The following is a 23,858-nucleotide window of genomic DNA, read 5'->3' on the forward strand; positions in this document are numbered from 1 at the left end:
AATGCTGAGCAACACAGCGAGGAGAGTGTAAAATTCCAGCAAGGCCCCTCAGTCCTGGTTCTTGTTACCTTCTTTAGTGTTCACATGCAGGAGTTTCAGGGCTGGTGCAGACCCTGGAGCCGGTGAGTCCTGCTGGCTCTGCCATGGAGCCCTGCAGATGGTCAGTAGGCAGAAGCGGGTGCATGGCCACAGGCAGGGATGTTCACCTGAGCCTGCCTCAGTCAGCATGCAGAGTCAAAATGCCTAACACTGATCCAAGTGGGACAACAAGCCAGGAATTTAGCACTTTAAACTGTCTGTTCTGGACAGACACTCTTCCTCTACTGGAGGTGTTGCATGAGTTTTTGTTTCAGTCTGTCTTCTGTTACCAGCTTACTGTGTCTATGGTGAATTAATTTCTCTGTCCGAGTTTATTTCTCTCTGCAAGCTGAGGTAAAAGAGTTTTGACAAAATATATTATGGCTAAATCTGCTATGGAATGAAGTATACTATTCCCGACTGATAAAACATGCAGATTATTTAATACGTGTTTATGACTCTCCAGAAGTTAAAATATTCTGTTTAGTTAGGAATTCTTAGTAACCCCAACCTCTAGTTGAAGGCACTAAACACGTTTTCTCATTAGTATTTTCCATCATGTCATATTATGAAGAGTTAAAATTCTGGCTAGTGCTTGTTAAAGCCAGATAAAGGCAGCTAACTTCAAAATAATTTATCATCTTATTATCATAAAATTAATATTGTTATAATTAATATTATTAATTTAATATATAATTATAAAATTGGAGATGATAGATACAGCACCTCTCAAGTGAGGTAAGTACAGCATGTGTTTGAAGGGGGAGGAGGAAAAATCAGTATGGGCCAGATCCTCATCTGATATGAAATAGCTTCAAAGCAGCTAGTTCACTCCCTAAGTGAAAAGGTTTAAAAAAGTCAGGGCCATACACTAAAATCTCATTTCAGAGAGGTGCTACCACACGTTACTCTTACATTCAAAATAAGAATATGACCTTAAGGTCTACGAGAGTTTGGTAAAGTTGAGATTACTGCTACTTTGACAATGCAAGTGAAGAAAGAGGAATAGAGAGAGGAATGAGGTGGTAAAGGATGACAGCTACCTTTGAATCCTCAGGCTCATTGTGCTTTTGTTGCAAATGTCTACAAGATTTTTGAACATGGGATTTAGATTTCTGAGTTCTTTAGCTGTTTTCTTAAAAATATCCATAGCTAAAGGAGTGAGATTTGAAATAAGTGATTAAAACAAATGGGAGTCAAAATAAGAGAGATAAGAAGTACACTTTGAAATAGTAAAGGCTTTGGTGGGTTCACCTGGCTGATAATCCATGGTCAAAGTTTTTGTTTGAACAGAGTAATTAAAATTCTGTTGACAGAAAAGTGTTTGCTCTTACTGATTCCTCATTTTCTTATTCTGCAGCTCGTCCAAAGAATCAATTCCATTTACAGCGCAAAAAGAGGGAAAAAGCGACTGAAGAAACTGTCTATGTCCAATATTGAGACAGCATCCCTACGAGGTAACACAAGCACTGTGGCTCAGAGAATCCATTGGACTGTTACAACATTATCAGATTCCCTTCTCTCCTCCACATCTACTCCGGGCCCTACTTTAGAACTTTCTTATATGAACAAGATGGAAAAAATGAGGATGAGCTAAAAATAAACGAGATCCTCAGCATTGTCTACCCCATTAATCTCCTGATCAGCTAGACTTAATCCAACTGCTTTATTTCATTTATCAAGTAATTTGCATCTGTAAGTTTTATCCAAAATTCTCACTTTTGACCTTGTAATTCATTCATGCTTTTTCCTGGCATGCGAATGTAACTCACACTGCGCTTCAGACTGTTTCTGGAAAAGCAGGGCCAAAAAGCCATTCAGGCCATATTTGTAGTAGGAGTGCAATGGAGCTTTAATGTGAGTACACCACAGAAATACATCTCATCACGACAAGGTTACTTTTTCATGTTACTCTCACTCTGGTGGTTTATGGTGATTGAAAATGTAACTCAGACAGACAAAGCTCATAGGCTTCCTTGACGTCTCCTTAAAAAAAATGAAGTCTGAAAAAGAGGTAGAAGGGTTAAAATACATTTTCTAAATGGCACATTCACCTCTGTGGCTCAGCATAGATGGGGGTTCAGTGCAACCAGTTGCTCTACTGGAGAATGGGTTTTGCACTTTCGTCAAAATGAAGATCTTACTCTGAAGCAAAATTGAAACTTGGTCCAAGGAAAACACAATCTAAGGAGTCATTCAAACTGTTTATTTCAAGGTGTTTTCAAACTAAGGAGGTTTGCAGGTCTATGAGATATGATTTATCCCAGTTTCACTGCCGTAGACCAAGTTCATGGTTTCTTTGATTTTGCGTTAACTGATCCTTCTATCTCCTCTGCAGATGAGAACAGTGAGAGTGAGAGTGACTCAGATGACAGGTTTAAAGGTAAGGGATCAGCCTTCAATCACTTCCAGTCAGCCACTGTCACAGACCTCATCAATGTACATTCTCCTGCTACTGCATATTGCTTCTCTCTGTGGCCTGTATTTTCCGTCCTGCACTATGCTGACTTCATTAGTGCAGAGCTCACAGTTTCCAACACAGGAGCATGAATGTGGAAAGCAAGGACAAAATGAGCTGTAAGATCTAACAAGGATTTGGCAACTCTGTCATATAATGAAGAACAGGACCTTTGATAGATTTACTTTGTCAGCCACTTCACATGCTGATGTTTTCCAGACTGACTACTGGGTGCAAACTGAGAGGGATGAGATTGGATAAATATGCTCTCTTCTTATTCATATTCTGTTTTAAGTATTTACTGTTTGCTGCTGTTGGAGGCAAGATTCTGGGTCTGATCCAGCATCATGTTTTTATAGTCTTTTATAGGTCTGCAGTCTCCAAACTATAGAAATTCCTTTATCAGTGCACAGCACCTACATAAACTCTGCTTGAGCCAGGCCAGTAGATTAGTCCTTCATTTTGAAGAGTCTTGGTACACAGAGGAAACTATAAGAAGTTGAAGACAGGAATGAAAAATTTTATTACTAAAAACCTAAGTGAGAGGAAAAAATCCCAAGAGTGCAGAGCTGTAGTTTTTAAGATAAGGTGCAAACATGGATGTCACCTGTTCACTGTGCATGCTGGAAAACTCGCTGGAAAAATTGTTTTGGGGAGAAGGATTTGTTCAGATAGCTGTTTAGGCTGTATGCAACATTGTATAGTGATTTGTGGAAGAATCATTGCTCTTTTGTAGACAGATGCCCGCCCCAAAACACTTTCAGTTCTGTTTCTCCTTCTGTCAAAAAATATGTAAGTTGCTGTTGCTCAAAGCCCATGAAAGCAGACAGACAGGGCCTGGCCTCTCATTATTGGGAAGATAATCTCATTTGACTCGAAATTGGGAAGATATTTTTTCTCCCGTTGTTGTGGAACAATCTTCATTCTGATGGCTCCCTAACTGACTGCTACTGAGTAGTCTTGTATATACATTGTTGCTCTCAGGGCATCCTGAGGCAAAGAGCCAGTTGTCACGTGTAGTATGACAGGATTCACTGGGTCTCCATCGGTTGGGGTGGGCTCTTTGGTTTCACCTCCTGCAAATATGAGGCACTGGCCGGCACTGTGGGGCTATCTCAAGGCAGGACAGGGCAGGTTGTTACTTGGGATTTAGCTTCCCTAGTTGTGTAGTCACATCAAGACCCAAGTGCTTTATGAAAGCAATTGAAATGATTTTTGCGTTGTTGAACCAGTTGTATGATGGTTGCTCATCAAGGGGTTTCCCTTTCTTCCTGTTGATTAATTACTGCTGTGATCAAGTGCTTGTGATCAAGTACTGCTGTGATCAAGTACTTGTGACATTTTATTTCCCCACCACAAAGGACAAAATGCAGACTGGGCAGCTTCAGTGGATATAGACTGAAGGGATGGACTGTTAATAATTCCTTTGCCATTGCACAGGGATACTGCTGTGAAGAGTATGCAGGAAGCAGTTTTTACTTAGCTTTCTCACATATAGGTCTACCAGAACTGCTAATGATGTTACTGACTAGTCTGCCATAGATGTCTAGTAACAAGTCGCTGGATGAAGGCCTGTCTTTGAAGCAAGACTGGATGTGACCATGAATCCAAGATTGCCCCTCAGTTGAATTGGCTGAGCAAAGCCAGCCCACAAGAGGCAATTTGTACCTCTCTCCTTCCCCAGAGATTGTTCCATGACTTGTATAGACTATGCCTGTGCTGTAGAGGAGAAAATACACCTTCAGTGGTTCTTAGCACAAAGCTTTGCTGCATAGGGACTGCTCACAGAACTGCTTTTCACCAGTGTAAATCGGGTCCAAGTCAGGCCCAAGATATGTCACCCTGGGGACTCTAGTGCATTAGCACACCCACATAAGGTCTTAAAATCTAGCCTTATGTGCAAAGAAAAAGGAGACCTTTGGCAGTGTAACTGTTACAAACTGCAAATTAATTCAATGACTTTGTATTGCATCACATTAGTACTTGGAGGGAGTTTTGGTTTATGGGTGCAGTTAGTGAGGCAGACTACAGTATGAAGGCTTGCATTTGAAAGTAGAACATGCTTGGAATAATAATGCACTGGCAAATTGAATGTTCTCTGTGAATGATGTGGCAAACACATACACGTTACAGTCCCAGGTAACCGTCGGTCTCTCTTTTATTTTCTTCTCTTTTTCCCCCTTTAAATGCTAGCTCACACCCAGCGGCTAGTACACATCCAGTCAATGCTGAAGAGGGCTCCTAGCTATCGAACCCTGGAACTGGAGCTGATTGAATGGCAGGAACGGGAGTTATTTGAGTATTTTGTGGTAGTGTCACTGAAAAAGAAGCCCTCTAAGAACACTTACCTCCCAGAAGTGACATATCAGTTTCCCAAGGTAAAAGAAAAATTCTTTTCATTCTGAGATGAAGTGAATAAGTGTGAAAATGAATACAAATCTATTTTTTAAATGGAATCAATCATTCAGCTTTCATTAATTGTTCCAAAGTGATCTGTTACAAAGCGAAGGGCATAGAGAAGGTGACTGAAAGCTTTCCCTGCTTACAAATTCAGAAATCTTTTCCTGCACTGGGGAATTTGGCCTGGTGGTAGGTGCTGTAAAGACTATGTTTAAATTCAGTTTCTAAATATTTCGCTTTTAAATCATTTTGGCTATATTAGGATTTGTTCCAAAACTCACTTAAGTCCATGGAAAGACTTGCTGATCTATGCCATTTCTCTTGTGCTCTTCCAGCAGAAAGGAATTTGACTTAGGACTTTAAGTGGCCATTGTGCAACATGGGAGTTTTGAGCAATTTAAAAAAACCCAAACTAATAAAAATACCCCAGCAGTGATTGTTTCTATTGTACAAGCATCTTTGAGCCTGTCCTGGGGTCATGCCTCACTCCGCCACGCACAAACAAAGAGCAAGCTGATGGGCCCTTGCCCTTCAGAGCTCATTAGTAACCCCTCCCTCCTTAGAGGTGCTGTGAAGCTGGCTGAACCTCAGTTTTCTCCCCCACAGCTAGAAAGACCAACCAAGCAGATGCGTGAAGCAGAGGAGCGTCTCAAAGCCATCCCTCAGTTCTGCTTTCCCGACGCCAAGGACTGGCTGCCTGTCTCTGAGTACAACAGGTAACCCCTCCGGTGCCACTCAGCTGCACGGCACTGAGGGAGCGCGTTTGGAGCAGCCACGGGCTCCTCGATGCCCAATTAAGGAAGCAGCAATCTGAATCTTGGCCACTTCAGACTCAGGCGGCTGTATTTAATTTTTTAAGTTCTGTATTATTTTCCTTGCCTACTCTGCCTGCTTCACAGGCCTGTGGGGAGGTTTGAAGGCTCCTTGGTGCAAAACACAAAAGCGTAAAGGGAAGTATTTAAAATAAATCTTAAAAAGGCCAGGATCCTGCTCACCACTCACCCATGTCATTTAGCCCAGAATGCTTGTGGAATATTGCAGGACCCCTCTTCATTTGGCTCAAAGCAATGCTGTTCTGAGAGCTTTTTTGGAGCCAATCTCTACGCTTGCAGAGAAGCGCTATCTTCCTTCCCTCAGAGATGAATGGCAGCAGGAGAAGGGCAAGGGAAGGGAGAGCCAGGCTTGCATTTTATTTTTCATTTGAAATAAACCTCAAAAAAATGTGTCTTTTTTCTTTTCCCTTCATCATGTGTCAGAACCTGTTGATCTGAAGATGTAGAAGTAGTAGAATAGGTAGAAGGGATGCAATCATAGAACAGTTTGGGTTGGAAGAGACCTCAAAAGACCACCTAGTCCAAGCCCCCTGCAATGGGCAGGGACATCTTCAACAGGAGCAGGCTGCTCAGAGCCTCGTCCAGCCTGACCTTGAATGTTTCCAAGGATGGAGCACCCACAGCCTCTCTGGGCAACCTGTTCCAGTGTCTAACCACCTCACAAATATTTCTTCCTTAGATCCAGTCTGAATCTACTTTCAATTTAAAACCATTACCCCCTGTCCTATTGTCACAGGCCCTACTAAATGAAGGACCCTATCCCTTTCTAAATGATGTACCTTGTAGCTATGCTGTAGTTCTGACAGTAAGATCTGGGCAATTTATTTTCTTCTAGTGAGACCTTCTCTTTCATGCTGACTGGGGAAGATGGGAGCCGGCGGTTTGGTTATTGCAGGAGGCTGTTGGTAAGTACATTGCCTTTACCTTAAAATGCACAATTCTTTTAAACATATCTCAAAACTATAGCCTGAGCTTTGAGGGTGCATCTCATGGTTTTAAAAGGAATTTCTCACTCTGAAATGTGAGGAGCCTTAGTAAGAATTTGTAATGACTGTCTCCATCAAATAGATCCTAGGTCTTGTAGGAAATTCATATGAATGTGGAAAGTTTCTTGTCTGAGTACTTACTTTAAAAATTCTTTATATTACATGCTTTCAAGCAGGATCAGAAACGCTACAACACTGCAAACAAAGGCAAATGTGGTATTTCTAAACATTTGTGGAGTAGTGTTTATCTCTTGGACAGCTGCTTACATCTCCAAAGTGCTCTGCCAGCACTGAAATCAGTCTGCAGCAGATTCATGACGTGGGTAAATCAGCCACCCTGTCGAGTAGGGGGGCAATAATGGTGGAGAGCAGGCCACCATCACCATTTGCTCAGGACCATACAGTGCCTGGAAGTCAAGGCTCTCAGGCTCCTTTTCAGCCCTTGTGCATAAGAAGGGGTGATCTGCTGTTGGTGGTGAGGGGACTAGACTTAGCCTACCATTTTTTTCTCATCACCTGGAAAATCACTGGTCACCTCATCAACTGAGAGCATGGCATTGTGTGTGTGTGTCAGGATGGGGAGGTGGAAACTGCACAGAGGTTTGCAAAGTGTACTCAGACATGTAGCACAGAGTAAACAGAGATTTTGCTGTGTCCATCCTGCAGACCTGACTGGATGGCAGCAAAGCATAAAGCAGTTGGTTGTTCATCTGTGCTTATCACCTCTTGGATAGGTTTGGAGCTGGTTGTGAGTGACATGACAGTTGCTTACACTTGGTTGGTGAGCTTATATGGATATTGGATGCTGCAAGAGCCTATTGCATGCTCTCTGTGCAAAATGAATGTCTGCAGCAGCATTGCAATCTTGTAAGTAGGTACTTGCTATCTAAAAGAAAGATACATTGGCACTTTCCCCTTCCTTCCCTCTCTGGCATGATTTCCCATCTCTCCAAGCAGTGAGCATCTGCCTTTAGTAGCTTTCAGTGGCTTCCAGTAGGCAGAGCAACTTGCTCTCATAAGAGCAGCACCCTCCGCCCTGCATCCTGCCTATACCTGGCCTGCTCTTCCCTTGCTCTTTGTGGCAGAGCTCCTTGTCGTGCAGACAGCAGATGCTCTGTCTGGGAGGTATTGCTGTGTGTGGTTCCTCTATTTGTAACAAGTTTCATTTAGACTAACATAACAGAGAACTTGTTTATCAATCCTATGGTCTGTGTTTGCCATAGGTAGCATCGCAGAGACTCACTCTGTGTAACACAGTAAGTGTGGGCCACAACAAGGTTTATATGTAGAAAGGAAATGCCAATGAGGGCTTGTGGTGGTGTAAATCTAGGGCTGGTCAGAGGGTGATTGAGATAAAGAAGTGGAGTACCTAAAAGGTATCCCTGCTGCTGTAAATAAACATAACAAAATGTAGGGCAGCAGTACAATTCAGTTTCTTTTTTCTGTGTTTGTCATTTAAAAATATAATAAGGATTATTTGGAAAAAAACCCCAAAACAGAACCCCAAAACCTCAGGAAATGTTGTCTAGAGTTAAATTATGCAATGTTTTCACTCTACTGGGTAAAGGTGATTAAAGACTTATATTCTGCAAATGTTAGCAAGTTTGGGATCATGCACAGAGCTTACATTTGTAAAATGCATAACAGTTGACCCTGAACCAAGCCAAGACTGAAATAGTCAGCCACAATAAAAAAGATGTTCACAGGAATGTTGAATTAGTTTGTCAATGAAGGGTTAACATAGTCTTTTTTTACTCAAAGCTCAGTGAAATCCACTCTACATTAAAGGCAACATAAAAATAGAGCACTGACTTTTAGCTGATACAGGAGATAGGTTATCACAGTAGGAAATACCAGGATCAGGATTACATCAGTACTACACACTTTTATATCATTAGTGTTTTGAAACAGCATTAGAGGTTGTTTTTATCCCCCACTGACTATGGTAAAAAACAATCAACCAGACAGCAAAAAAAAAAAAAAAAAAAAAAAAAAGAAAAATAAGTTTTGTCTTGCTAAATCTATCTAATAATTATAAAGCCAGTTATAAAGCTGCTGCCCTGGGACATCACTTAATTCAGAGTATTTCATCTGGTTCCAAAACCTGACATGCAGAAGCTGACTTCTCATCTCACTGACACAGCCTACCAAGCAGAGGGAGGTGGAACGATCCTGACAGCTTGTCCCTTTCTGGGGCGAATCCTGCCGTGCCTTTTGAGAACAAAACTGGTACAATTCAGGGCTCAGAGAGAAAGAGGATTGTGGAAGCTGCAGAGAAACATCTCAGCATTTCCCTGTCTGGGGAAATGGCAAAGGTAGCAGAGGTCTCCTGTTATTTGGATCCTGCAACTACTTTCTGTCCTACTGGGAGAAATGGTGAGATTGGGGTTGTTACTCGAGGTGCCTTTCCATAAAGTGTAACAGTTTCTTGTCCTCTGCAGATGTTGGTGCACAGGTGGAGCAGCCTCACTGATGTGTAGCTCACTGTGATATTTCTATTTACAGTCATATACATACTCTCTTTATTTTATACATGCAATTGTAGAGTTTATACAGGCAACAAGGAGCCAGTAAATTCTGCAAGCATTCTTTATATGCCAGAAGCTTGAGCTCCAAAGCAGGTTTTTGTGTTTGAGTGTCCAGTTTCCTGAGTAGTTTCTAAAAGCTTCAATTAGGGTGACTCTGCTGTCCAGGAGTGCACAGTATCTCCTCCAATTAATCCCATTCCTGACCCAGAAGTTCTACCAGGTGCAAACCATAGTTTGGGAACTACATGCCATTTTTGGCAAACATTACATAAGAGAAAGTTGGGGCCATATTATGTAACACAGAACCATAAGAAAACCCTAAAATCATTATAAAGTTCTCTGCTTCAAGACAAGCCAGCTGCTGTGAGGCTAATCCTTTAGCAGATATTCCTCAGCTGTGCTGGTGAGGGATGCTTTTTTAGTGCCCAGCATGATGTACTGGGCACTCCACACCTGGAGCCCTCTGCAGCCCTTGGCAGCAGGCTGTGTGGCTAGACTGGCCAATCAGCCTGGTCCTGTGAGGACGCCCAGCTATGTCTCCTGCAGAGGCTGGTGTTCACATTGCATTGTTTATCAAACAATTGTTTTTTGTCAGCCTTGTTCTCCTTTGGCATGTTGTGATACGAACAAGCAGCTCCATTTTTTATTTTCTGCCTTCAGGTTTCAAATTGTTCCAGAACCTTTCTTTGGGGTGTGTGTGCTAAAACCCTGCCAAAACTACCTCAAGGGATACAGTGACAATTATGTTCTGTTTGTACTACAAATCCTTTACAGTATCCCCTTTAAATGTATTTATATTGTTTTGGTTCATTTTGGAACAGGATTAGAATGGAATGTAACCTATTGTACCACAGCAAACAAACTGCATTTCCACAGATAGCATGAAGTTTTCCAGTTACATCTTGCTACCTCCAAGGCAATCGTGTAACAGATTTCCTAGTGACTTGATGTGAGAAGAATGCATCTTCACATTAAAGGAAACAGACCAATATAGAGATATTAACTCACTACAATGCTGTTTTACTGTAAACAAGACATTTTTATTTAACAACACTATAATTTAACTTTCTTTTCCATGCTAATGAATCCATCAGCTTGCTAAGCTCTTTCTCCTGGAGCTGTTCTTGGGCTGTGGCTCTGCGATATGCATGTCAGCAGCACAGATGGTTTGAGCAGTTCCCCAGGGGCTCAGCCTCCCCTGGGCAGTCACAGCCCTCTCTAATGGACGTTACAATGCCCCAGTGCTATCAGCCAGCTGCCTGGGTAGAGGTAGAAGGGAGAGTGGGAGGACAGAAATAGCAGGAGCACATAGTGGGGATGGAGCAGGGTGAAGCTGCTGAAACATGAATCTGAGTGCACCTTGTAAATTAGAGATTTTTGCATTTGGTTTAGTGTATAATTTCATTTTACTAATTGTCTTGATTTAATATGTTAAAAAAATGCTTTCTAAAGGGTGTGACTGAACTCAGCTCTTCTCTGTCTGTGCAGCCCCAGAGGATTGTGCCCAGTTAAGAGCTTGGTGGATATATAAGGATCAGAGTGCTGAAAGCAGGGACCTTCTCAGCAGGTGTCTGCTGACAGCCTCAGCTGCAAGACCCATCAGTACTGGAAAATCTGCAAAACTTTCCTTACTGGGAGTCCATGAATGGTCTCTGCAGTCCAGAAAAAAAGGTGTAGACAGCCAGAGAGACACCAGGCCTGTAATCCTTTGGGAGATGCTTGGATGCAGTGCAGCTCCTCAGCAGCTTGGGCTGTCAGTGCCTTTGTGGCTGGGATCCACAGCTGTGCCAGCCGCAGGGACAGTCATGGCACGAAGCTGCTATTTTATTGAGATCTTCACAAATGTCTTGGGCTTGGCTGCCGTGGCGGTTGCTGTGGATGCTAAGGGGTGCTAGTTCCAGCTAGTGGGGCAATACTGGAGTATAAAACACTGCATCCTCAAAACAATGTCCTGCAGTTCATTGCCACAGCTACCAGCTGGTTCACGGGAACAGTAGGAGACATACATTTCTATCATACAGACCCAGTTCTTAGAGCAGAAAGCCTGTCAATGTCAGGATTTCTTGGCTGGTAACTTTGCACTTGCAGAGGTAAGATGAAAATTTGCAGGGTCTATTTCACTTTATCCTACTTCTCTCTTCCCTCTTGCATAAAAAATGCTCCTCCAGAACTTTTCTGGGCTAAGATGAGCCCACCTCAGAAGTCAGTGGAGGAGCAGATGCCTGAACATGAAGTGTATACATTAAAACATGAAAAATAGTTGTAGATGGGACTAGTTCATCCTGCATTTGCTGGGGTAGGAGAAAATAATTCATTACACTTGTGAAAGCAGCTTTTGTGGGATACAGACTGATGTTTATGGAACTAAAAAAAGTTCACTGGAAAATCTTTTCTTCCTCTTGCCTTCTTGCCTCCATCCTACCCTCCCCCAAGCACCTTTGACAGCCCTGTGCTCACTGGGTGCTCTGGCATTAAAAGTTCATGTTTCACATATAGCAAAAAGACTCTAAGACAAGTTTTTGGACTGAAAATACCCACAGTTTTCTCATGGTCTGAACTTGGATTGGCCCTAACAAGGAGTGAAGACCTGCCACAGAAGCTGGCTTATGACTGATGTATTCATTTTAGACTCAGGAATCGTTCTAATTCCTGTTACCATTAAGGAACATCTCTGTTTCTGGATATGTTGTCTTGCTGGTGAGACTGGGACTCTGTGGCTGTGAGGATGTGATTGCACCAGGCTTAGAGCAGACCACCACTCTCTTAACACAATAACTTCATTCCTACAAACCTAGTTTTCAGTCTGTGTAGTTGTAGGTCTGTCATTGTTTAAGTTAAGCTAGCAGAAACCAGCAGACTTCCCAAGAAGGAGCTTTGCTGGATTTTCAGTCTGTCTTTCTAAAACTGCCAAGCCTTACATAGTATATGCAGAAAGATGTTCATGGGAGGCATTTTACGCCCCCCGTCAGGCTTACACAGAGGTAACGCACGTACTTTGCAGAGGCCGCTTCCTTCAGGAAGCTCAACTGCTGCATTTGTGGTAGTCTTTTTTGGCCTGAATTTGGGGCAGCCCTTACTACTTCCTTTGGTTTTCCTAATAATGCTCTCTGAAGAAGATCTCAGGCGAGATGTTCTGTCCCATTTTGGGGAGAAAGGAGCACGGCCCTTCTAGAGTCTTCAGGTTGATGCTAGTCTGTTTCTTGCTGCACTTCTGCTTTGAGATGGCAAGTGGGACTATGGTGCATATTTCTCTTTCTTGCTGCTTGGTAGATGTTTTTGCTGCCTTTCCTCTCTATAAAGTCTCTCTCCAGGTAGAAGATAGAAGCTGTGAGAAGTCTTGGAGGAAATATGTTATGTTTGGTCCTCGCTGTTTTGGTTTGTCTGATGTCAATATGCTGAGATTAGCATTCCCCAGTTATTTCTGGGGCTGTGAGGCCAGGAGCTTTCCTGACACCCCACAGCTTCCCCAGTATCTTAATGCAAACCACTGAGTATGTGCTTGAATGGCTGGCAAGTATGCACACTGCAGGGACAGCTTGCCTTGCTTTGAGAGCAGGTGTGTGCAGTGTGTGAGAGACCCTCAGTACTATGCCAGTCTGGAAGGAGATTGCTGCAGACTCCTCTAGATTCTAAGCACATGGGCAAGGAGGTGTGATTTGAAAGAGGAGAATGTCAGGCTTATTTTTTGGAGCAAAAGCCTCCCGTTTCTCCTGCCAAAGCAGGTTTTGTAGTGGGCTTTAGTAAGTAAACTTCAGATTAAACTCACTATGACAAGGACTGTCCTGAGCCACTTACAGACCAGCCTTGATGCAGATGTCAGCGACTCCAACTCGTATCCAAGTTCTTGTCAGTTTATGTTCATTCTCTTGGGAAACTTGTTATCAACAAAACTCATTAGCATTTTCATTTGTGATACTGGACTAAGGCTGAAAATATCCTGGGCTCCATGAAAACATATTGAAAACAAATCAAAAACAAAACATCATCCCTTCTACCCCTCTTCATCCAGGAGGAATGCAGTGCATCAAGGCAAAGTCACTCAGCTGCCTCTCGGCTGTGCTACTTTATCATACAGTTTCCCTGTACGAGATCTATTTATTGTGTGGAAGAGTGAGCCTTGGAGCACGTGACAAGCCTGCACCTTGGAAGCATTCTCTCCTGGGATTAGAGGAGGTTACACAGCAACTGGTTGGCCAGACCCAGTGCCCAAGTCCCCTCTAGAGATGAGCCCAGGCAGAGAAGGGAGGAGTGTCATGTCCCATATGATGTTTTTCTGGGGAAGAAGCAAACTGAAGCACGATGAGCAGGTGCTTTAGATTCATCTTAAAGGTGTAAACTCATGGCTGAGAAGGGAGGTTATAGGAAGAGTTGCCAGTGAAGTCTCATCCCTCAGAATGACTCTGCCTGAGGCTTTTGCTTGCTGCCTCTTACCAGATGACTTGTACGCATCTAGGAGGCTCTGCTGTTTGCAGAAAAAGTGTCTCTGAAATAACAGAAAAGGATGCCCTGTACAATGAGTGCAAAGAGGGATGAATCCCAGCTTTCAGACACTTGTAGCCTTTAAGATGTTTGAAAGCTGTGATATTTCATAAAGGAGAATCTTTGAGTTAGCGCTAAGCAATTATTGTTTCTGGTCTTATAGATGACCCAGGAATGTGATGTTTTTGCTGGCACTCAGTGAGACAGCTCTTGGTTGGGAGCTATCCAAGGCTCCTGGCATAGCTTCAGCATTCCTGCAGATTTGACACAATGATTTTAACCAAAATCCCACATGCTTGTTATAATCACTCAGTGCCTTTAGAAAGCGTTTTATACCTAATATGGACAAAAAAGGCTCTGCTTTTTCAGAGATGTGACGTGTAGAGAGCAGAAATAGACTCATCTGTATTCACTTAGCTTTGGTATTTTTTTGTGGTCTTTATTATACCAGGCAGGCACCTGCTGACTGTCCCATTCTAGATTGCAATATTAAGATTTTAAAATCACAGCTACCCCTCAGTTTCTCGATTGACGTCTGTGTGTCATGTCAATGTGGCATGTAAAAAAACCCCACCATGTGGAAGTTTATCACTCGATGGGCAATGTAATGATGAGAACGAGATAAAAATAAGCTGACCTTCTATGTGGATACAGAGGGGATGATCAGTCACTTTGGATAAATGCACAGGTGGGCGGAAGCTGATGGAGACAGTGACTGAGCTACTTTATCACAGAATAGTTATTAATGGAGATGATTCTGTCACTGCTGCATATCAATAATGTACAGCTGTGCCAAGTGGCTAAGTGATACCAAGTGATTCTTTTACAGTCACTCTTCAGTTCACATGGAACAAGCACAGCTGACTCCATGAGATGCTAGGAGTAGCCTTGCCTGTTGTCTCAGACCCGCTTTCAGCTTTTTGCTGCTGAGGGACTGGGGTTTGTTGGTGTACCTGCAGCTGTTTTGTGCTGTGTTGGACATAGCTCCTGGATGAGGCAGCACCGGGGCTTTTTTGCATTGTATCTTGTGACTATATATGACTGCAAATCAGCAAGCTGCCTTGTTAAAATAATAGCCCTTAGGAAGTGCATGCCTGGTGCAAAACTGGAGTTCTGCATTGTGGCTTATTAAACTACAATGGGAAGCTGCTATGCAGGACACAAGCAGACCAGCTTTCTTCTCTGAGAATCTTGCAAGTGATTCTAGAGTGCTCAAAATTGGCCTAATTCTTCCTCTTTTCTGGCCAATAAGCTGAATCCAGCTAGTGGTGGTACCTTTCTTTCACACACAGTGCTGATGGGCCTTTCCCTGCAATGGTATAGGCAGGGTTGCAGAGTTCAGTATGATGAGGGAATATGGAAGCACAGAATGGCAGGAGTTGGAAGGGACCTCTAGAGATCATCTAGTCCAACTCCCTGCTAAAGCAGGTTCACCTCAATCAGGTCATACAGGAATGTGTCCAGATGGGTTTTGAAAACCTCCAGGGAAGGAGACTGTACAATCTCCCTGGGCAGCCTGTGCCAGATCTCCTTCACCCTCACAGGAGAGGAGTTTTTCCTCACATTCAAGTGGAACTTTCTGTGTTCCAGTGTGTGCTTGTTACCCCTTGTTCTGACACAGGGCACTACAGAAAAAAGATTGACCCCGTCCTCCACACATATCAGTCATGCCAATTTAAACCATTTGCTCTACAAAGTATCTGAATAGGATGATTGCAAAGGATATATGTTATAATTTTTGGTGGATGAGAGGATGTGCATCATTGGTTCATACTTGCCACTCTGTGTTATTTAAGAGTTTCATGTTTATTGTGTATTAATCTGAGGAAGTTACTGTTTTAGCTCACTCAGCTTGCCTTTGTTTAAGTCTGTTAGCTTCCTTTCTGTATGTTGAGCTCTCTGAACATAAAGGAGTGATTGGGGAATGAAAGCTGTCATAACCTTCCTTAGCGTTATAGTTCTCATTTTCCAGCACAAGGCCCCAGGGTGGCCCCACTTCTTGTGCTGCAGCAGGAGCAGAGGATGATGATAGCACAGGCATGAGTTACAGTCATAGTTAAATGTGCTTTTATGGCTGCAAGCTGGAATGATATTGGGCTACAGTTCCAGTGCACTGTGATTTCCAGAGTGGATAAGCACTATTTATGCTTTGTAGTTTCCTGTCTTATGGAAGAAATATGATGCTTTTCCAAGAGCAGCTATTTTGATGGAGAAGTGGATAGTGAAAAAAATGTCACATGATGGCAACAGTGTGATCAGAGAGAGAAATGTATTTCCTTATGACTCCAAATTAATATCAAATTTCAATCTCCTTTTTACTGTTACCAGCCAAGTGGCAAAGGCCCACGCCTACCTGAAGTTTATTGTGTCATCAGCCGCCTGGGGTGCTTTGACTTGTTTTCCAAGGTAAGATTTTTTTTTCTTTCAGCATTGCTTTTGAATTTGATTGTTTACTGAGACTCAGTTGCTGTGATGAACTAGACAAAAAGAATGTCTTTCTTTGATGATAGATAACTGTATTTTACAGTTGCTGTTTTGGATATTTCATCCCTGTTATTGGGTTAATCAAAGAATGTCTTATTACTTCTGTGACTGAGGCAGAACTTGATTCAAAAAACATCTGGGTGTCTGTATGATCTGTCTGACTGAAGTTTTTTCCATTGTTTTCTAAAGCCTTTCTCTGCTGAGCTGTAATTCTTGGCATCCACAGTTTGACTGATAGGCCAGTACCACTTTTACTCCAATACCCTGTGGAATGATGAGGTTAAGAAAAAAGATTGTTTGATAAATGAGTTCTATATGCTTTACTCTATTGACAAGGGTTTTGATACTAGGAAGCTAGAAAAGCATGAATAATCTTTTAATTGGCCTCCACATTAATGAATCCAAAGCTGCATTGCATGCTGATTTGGTTTATGTAAACATTTCTTGAATTAAGAATTTGAGATTATAAGCAGGGCATTGCAGCTTAAGTGAGGGACTGAATAGCCATAGAAACAGTTAACTGCCAATCAGTTCCAGAGCCACAAGTTTTCTTCTTGTGTGAGACAGAAAGTGGTTTAAAATAACCATTAATAACATTTATGATAGATTAACAGTTGAAATATCAGTCTAGCTCACAGTATAGGGCCTCCTAGCCCTGTGAGGACCTGTCCTGCTAAATCCAGTGAGCAACTCATAAAGGATTTGCTGGTGATTTGTGGAGAACAATGATATGTCTAATGTCAAATGTCTGCCTTCCCCTTTTCCAGTTTCAATACAGTGTTCATAGAAATGTTAATTTTCAAGAGATTTTCACTTAAGTTATGGGCTATGTCTTGTTCATTTGTATAGGCAGAGAACATGTAAACATTTATGTTAATAAAAATAATAGCATTTATGTAGTTCATATGATCTAATATACAGAATGTTGTCTTCAAAACAAATTTCAAGCTTTTTCTAAATAAAACTTCCTTTAACACAAATCTTGTGTAAAAAGAACCAGTTGGGTTGCAATAATTAATTGGAATTCTGCTTCTAAAGTCTTTTCTAAAGGTCTGAAATCAAGGGTTTCTAAGAGAATCTCTTAGACATAATATGTATCTAAACACAGATATCTGTGAGCAAAACAGAATGCATTGTTCTGGGAGGATAGCACAAGTCACCAAACTCATGGTATGGAGACATGTCCTGAGAGTCTTTGTTTGCTTTTATGTTTTTATCTAGTTTTGATAGTGCAGTAATTTTCAAAGGAAAACTCAGGAGAGTGGGAAAGAAAAGAAAAGAAAAGAAAAGAAAAGAAAAGAAAAGAAAAGAAAAGAAAAGAAAAGAAAAGAAAAGAAAAGAAAAGAAAAGAAAAGAAAAGAAAAGAAAAGAAAAGAAAAGAAAAGAAAAGAAAAGAAAAGAAAAGAAAAAGAGAATGGAAATTTCCTCCTTACAACTGAGGTATAAAGTCAGACGAGGAAGGTCATTGCACCAAAACTGCAAATCATCTGCTTTCCCAGTTCAGTCTGTAACTTGAAAAAAAGTGTCTGATGATCCTGCCAAAGTGAGCCAGCCCAAGGTTGCCAGGGCAGTGTGATTTCCCTGGCTTCGGCTGGGGCTGCTCACAGGGGTTGTGGCAGGCAGGCCCAGGCCTCAAGGGACTCCATTTTTTGGCCTGTGCAGGTAGGCTCCCGCTCCATTGCGTGTTGGGCCTGAATGAGGCTGTTACGCACCTGTGCTCTTTTTCAACTACAAGGCTGGTGGAGGGGCTGACCCCATCCATCCTGGAGCCTGGCCTCTGCGGTACTGGCCTATGGGAGGCTGCTCACCTCCTGATACTGGTGCCAGGGCAGGGCAGGAGGTCTGGCAGCATGCCGGGCCCACTCCAGCCCTGGGCTGGATTTAGCACAGCTCTTGAGCACACACTCCAAACACTGCATTTGGAAAAGCTTTGGACAAAACAGCTGTTAAATGAAGGAGAGTTTGAGCCTTAGTATCCCGGTTGGTTTTGAAGATAGATGTGGTGTGGATGGAGACAGAAAAATTAAGGACAGAAAAGTTCTTGAAAAGTGAGACCCTTTCTTTTTCCAGCCTAAGTAAGAGCAATCTGGGTTGTTCTAATTGATAAATTCAGTGAAAGAAGGAAAACAATCATTATGGTGCACCTTGCTTAATTAGTCAAAACAAGGAACAGTTGTCTTTATGGAAAAATGGGAGTGGTGAAAGACCATGAGATACGAAACCTTGGATATTATTTATCAGAAAAGCAGAAGAGGCACTCTGCTTTAAAATGTTTATCATCCTATTTCTGATAGCCTGCATTATTTTAATCTTCCTCAAAGCCTTTTATGCTCACTGTTGTGATATGTACTGCTAAGACAGACTTGAGAACCACAGTTCATTTGGTCATGGTTTCCACAGCTGTTTTAGGCCATTTTTTCTCTTGAGATCTCTGTTCAAATTTCATTTGGCTTCAATGCTCTTTTTTATTTGTGTAGCGAAGGTCGTTGGGATGGGGATATGACACACACGTGCCCCCTAACTCCAGCAACACAAAGCATCAAATAGTGACTGCAGAAAAGGAGATATATATTGGGCATGTTACAACTGCATGCTGGCAGTGTGCAGGAGCACTAAGGGACACGGAGCATAGCCTTGGTTCATTACCGCTTCCCATTTGGGCAGCTGGTTTTGTTTGGTGAGGATGGTTGTTGTGTTGCAAATTACATCAAGAATGAAATTAGTATCTTCATTTATGGTTATCTAACACTTCCATGGATTGGAATGCAAGCTATTTATATAGGCGCAGCTTTGTTTTAGTTAGCTCTCTACCTATGTTGCAAGGAGGAAGGGGAAACCATGCCCTAGTGAATACCTCTGTAGGTGTGTTGTGTCACTAGCTGTCGTTATAAGTCACTAGCTTGTGCTTAAGTATCTTTTACTGTTCCGTTTTGGTGAAAAGCATTTCCAAGAGAAACAAGGGAAAATGCCTGTCTCAGCCCCACTGACTCTTGTATGGCCTTTTGCTCTAGAGTAGTGGTTAAAAGATCACCATTTCAGGTCAAACCACTAACTGCTTTGAAGCTTGCTTTCTCGTCTTCTTTAGGTTTATCGTCTATATGATCTGTCTAATGTGGGAAAACTTAGCTGTGATCTAATTTATGTTGAACCATGTGACCAAAAAGAGAAAAAAATTATAGTCTTCTCTATCTGTAAGAAGTTCCATCTGCTTATTTCAAAACTAGATTGCCTGGTCTGTGTCATGTCAAACAGCAAATGACCTTAGTGCAGGCCCCAGTGTAAACAGCTGGGCATGCTCCATCGGCCCCAAGCACAGGGCTCCAGCTCAGTGCCGATTGTGATGTGGCTGTTGCTGCCATAGCCGGGACTCCTCTGAAAGCTCCTTCCTGGTGCACCTTTGCTGGTGTCACAGCGTGGCAGAATTGCTTTTTTTGCCAGCCTGGCTTTTTCCTGCCCTTTCAGATGACATGGAAGAGATTCCCAGAACAGAAGAAAGGGTTTCTCCTTAATACAAACTTAAAGATGTAGCACTGAGACGTGAAGCTGACCTGACCTGTGATCATGGGATTCGTCTTGGTCTTTCTCTCCTTCAGCTCACCCTATTGTTCAGGCAAAATCCCAACAACATAGATCCCTTTTGCCCTGCTGAGTCTTCTTTCCAGATTTGTTAACTTCCTTGTCTCTGTGTTAACTGCACACACAAACAGTCTCCATTTTGTAACTGAAAAACATATCATCTTGAGAATGTGGTCAAATCCTGTGGATTTAATGATAGGGAAGAAATGCATGGCAGAGGATTTTAGATCTGAACTTAGATCTACCACATGTTTGGGCACATGTGGGTCAAAAGATGCTTCAAAAATTTATGTGGTGCTGACATGTTCTATCTCTCTCTTATGTCTTACTAATGGATTAGATCCTGGATGAGGTTGAAAGGAGAAGGGGAATATCTGCTGCCTTGGTTTATCCATTTATGAGGAGTCTGATGGAATCTCCTTTTCCTGCACCGGGAAAGACAATCAAAGTCAAAACCTTTCTGCCTGGAGCTGGAAATGAGGTAAAAAGCAACTGCAAACATTAAAAGTCAAAGTCTCCTCCCTTACCACTCTACCATCAAACAGAAAAGTTAAAATAGGAGGAGACATACAGATACTGCAAGGCATACCCTCAAAAGGAGCTGCACCACCATTGATATGCTAATGGTAGTTTCTATTGATGATTATAAGCCAAGTTATTGTTATGTGTTTGCTATTTTACCTTTATTAATAAGTTATGCTTCAGAAAATATCACAAACACCACAAATGTCTTAGTATGCATGTCCTCATGTGCTTACTGGCCTACAGTCCTGCTGGGCTTTATCACAGTGATAACAAGTATTACTTTCCCATGCTGACTGTACTTGTACAATTCAGCAGCTGGTTGTTATTGCAAACTCCATTACTGCTGGCCCTGGCCTTGGTAGAAGAAGTGACCAGTAGAATTTAAATAGCTCTTTCTAGCAATAAGTACCCTTTAACTGGCCCTCAAAGAAATAGTCTATATTTGGAAAAGCATGTCATATAAATGTCTCTGTGTGTGTGTGTGGACATATATAATACATTTCATTTCCTTTTATTACTGACTTGAGTAGCTGGAAGCCTGGCATTATACAACATACACCTTACTGAAAAATGGCTGTATTGGTGCCTTGGTTAAGAAGTTTTCTGTAACTTGAGGCTTGCTAGCCATTTACTGTGACAAATTCTGCTCTCTACATGCCTGTATGTAAGTACAGTAGCTCCACTCAGATGGGCAAGCATGTAGAAGAAACACATTACTGCAGACAGGAATAGAATTTGGCCCAGTCAGTGAAAGCAGGAAAGAAATCCCCTCTTGGGTTATTTTACACTTCTTAGGAGGGTTAGTTCTACAGTGCTATTACTATTTTTACATTGAATCATATTTTCTCTAAGCGTTATGCCACTAACTTCAATGGAGTGGGCCTGTAATGTCACTTGGCATGAAATGTAAAGAGTTCCTTGTATAAGCGACTTCAAGGCATGTTTAAGTGACAAGCACTTTCTCTTGGGTAAGCAAAGGAAAACCGAAAGGCTGATTGGCGTAACAGGGGTAAAATCTGATAATGCTTTTTTGATGTGAATATATCTGGGAACAGTGGATCTGCAACTTCTCTGTCCTCTGCTCAAGCTTCTGAACTCTCCCAGAGAAAAACATTGAGATAATACCAAACAAACAAACAACTCTTTTCTGTCTGAGCTTTGCTCTCTGCTGTGCTAGTACAAACTCGTTATTTAAATGGAATGCACTGGCTTAATTAGGAACAGAATCTTGTCCTTCCATTGTGGCTCCTCTGGCCTAAACAAAGATGATGATTAATTGGGATGTAGACAGTCTATTTCTTTGTGATGAGCAGAATGAAGCAGAAGGCTCTGCCAAGCGGCAGAAAGCATCCATGGCATTTGTAAAAGCTGCTGTAACTTGCATTGCAAACTAGCCCGCAGCAAGATTTTAGCATTGGAGGTTTTGCAGTAAAACCAACTCCTCGTGATTTGGCACATAAACATGATTTGAGTTTGCAGTCCCAGTGCTAAGGAATGGAAGTGGGCACCTTTACTGACTGTGAGGAAAAGGTAAGCAGGCAGCATTTCCTGAGGAGGTACTCACAGTACACCATCGCTCTGCACTGGGATCCTCACTGCTGTTTGGGGCAGCAGCTGAGGGGTGGGTATTTAACACCCTGTCACCATAGTTTCTGTATTTCAGGTTTTATAAAAATCTAATCTGTACACAAACACCATTCTAACAGCGACTTTCTTTTTACAGACTTTGTTACTGATCACAAACAATAATACTGGTATGAACTGGTTTTGTTTCCAGTGTCCCATAGTCTGTATCATGTCCTTAAAACTGTGTTTGTGATGAATTTTTTAAGGGCTCCTCCAATTGAAACCAAATACAGCATGCTCATGCAATGTGGTGTCATGTGCATGAAAACATAAAAGTGGCCTGGAAAGTGATAAAGGGATGGTGATTTTTGGAAAAGGAAGAGATGTATATATGTTCAGGTTAATATGTCTTCAGAGATTTCAACATAGCTTCAAGTTGGCCAACTTTTCCCTTTTCCCTTGTGTTTCCTCAAATTCCTCAGTAGTTCATCATTTGCTGTCTTGCACTTCATATTTTTCTCTCTCTGTTATTCTCTTCATGTTATTTTTCCTTCTTTTTTCTGTCCTCTGCCTTCAAGTTCCACATCTGAGCATGTCAATTGCAGAGTGAAAGGAAGATATAATAAAGGAATCAAGCAAAAAGCATTTGGGAAAAGGAAGGAGGGGGCCTGAGGTCATGGATGAAGTATGAAAATTAGACTTTAAAGGGATGTCACAAGTCACCATCTAAGACCTTGTCCTGACTCCCCAGTTAAGTATATATATGTATATATCTTTATGACAAAAAGAAAAAGGTTTTAAACATTATCTAGTGAATTATACATCATAGAAGACTGAAAATGAAGTAAACTTGATTTAAATTTTGCCCAGACTATAAATTCAATCCCTGACTAGGTGTGAATTTTAATTGCTACTCAAGTTCATAACCAAATTTACCTTGTCTTTATGGCTGTTTTAACCCTGTGAGCTTCTGGCTCCAGTGCATTCAGGTTGTTACTTGCTCTATGCTGTTGACTCAGCTGAGCTTTACCTCTCTGGCAGGATGTTTAGAAGGCAGAATTAGCTTTCCTCAGAAAAGACAGCAGATGTAATGTGCGCAACTGTATTTTGGGAAGAAGAAGGACTTGACAGCGAATTGTGTAATACTCCATTTCCCTGGAGTGCTGAGTCTCCAGCCTCAGCTTGCAAAAGAGGATGGGGGCCATTCTCTGTGTTCCCTGGCCAGGAAGGCATGGAGTGGTGCTGGAGGGCCCGACCAGGTGCCCGGTGCCCCTGGCCCTGTCAGCCCTCGGCAGTGATGCTGACTGATGTCTGTTGGATGTGCTCAGGTCATCGAGCTGCGGCGGCCCATGGACTCGCGCCTGGAACACGTGGACTTTGAGTGTCTTTTCAAGTGCCTCAGCATCCGGCAGATCATCAGGATCTTTGCTTCTCTCCTGTTGGAGCGGCGCGTGATTTTTGTAGCAGATAAGCTCAGGTAAGAGGCAAAAGGACCTGAACCACATGTTCAGGACAGTCATATCTCTGGATACAAAAAGCTTTATGAAATGATTGTCAGATATGAGGATCCTCTCACTGCAGGATTTGAAGAGTTCTTACATCAATGTAAGTTATTTGCATCAGGTGGGTCACACGCTCGGAGCAGTCACTAGCTACAGGCCACTTGTTCTGTCTTTTCCATCTATAAAATGGTGATACCAGTACTCCCCTGCTTCATAGTCAGTGAACGTTTGCATAGTGTTTTGAAGCAATATAGTCCCAGAAATATTTAGTTTCACTTTCTGGAACATGGTACTCATAAACAACAGCAGAGATCATCGCTGAGGTGCTTCACAGTGTGGCCACACTCTGTAGCCGGGCAGGGAAGTGAGGTGCTGAGAGTTCACCTGGTTTGCTCCATGCAGTACAGAGAGTTTACAGTGAGGCTAGGTTTCAAATCCTGAAT

General features: G+C 42.2%; 1 protein-coding gene across 1 annotated transcript in view; it reads left to right on the top strand.

Annotated features, from left to right (window-relative positions):
* The window catches only part of DENND2B (DENN domain containing 2B), a 166,285-nt gene that overhangs the window by 119,287 nt on the left and 23,140 nt on the right, over positions 1-23,858 (top strand). Inside the window, exons 8-15 of the mRNA XM_061999277.1 lie at positions 1,439-1,535; positions 2,417-2,461; positions 4,730-4,914; positions 5,543-5,652; positions 6,605-6,674; positions 16,091-16,168; positions 20,163-20,303; positions 23,242-23,390. Coding sequence (XP_061855261.1) covers positions 1,439-1,535; positions 2,417-2,461; positions 4,730-4,914; positions 5,543-5,652; positions 6,605-6,674; positions 16,091-16,168; positions 20,163-20,303; positions 23,242-23,390 — 875 coding nt within the window. The remainder of the gene's footprint in view (positions 1-1,438; positions 1,536-2,416; positions 2,462-4,729; positions 4,915-5,542; positions 5,653-6,604; positions 6,675-16,090; positions 16,169-20,162; positions 20,304-23,241; positions 23,391-23,858) is intronic.

Source organism: Colius striatus, chromosome 7 (genome assembly GCF_028858725.1).
Source record: "Colius striatus isolate bColStr4 chromosome 7, bColStr4.1.hap1, whole genome shotgun sequence".
NCBI classification, from domain to species: Eukaryota; Metazoa; Chordata; class Aves; order Coliiformes; family Coliidae; genus Colius; species Colius striatus.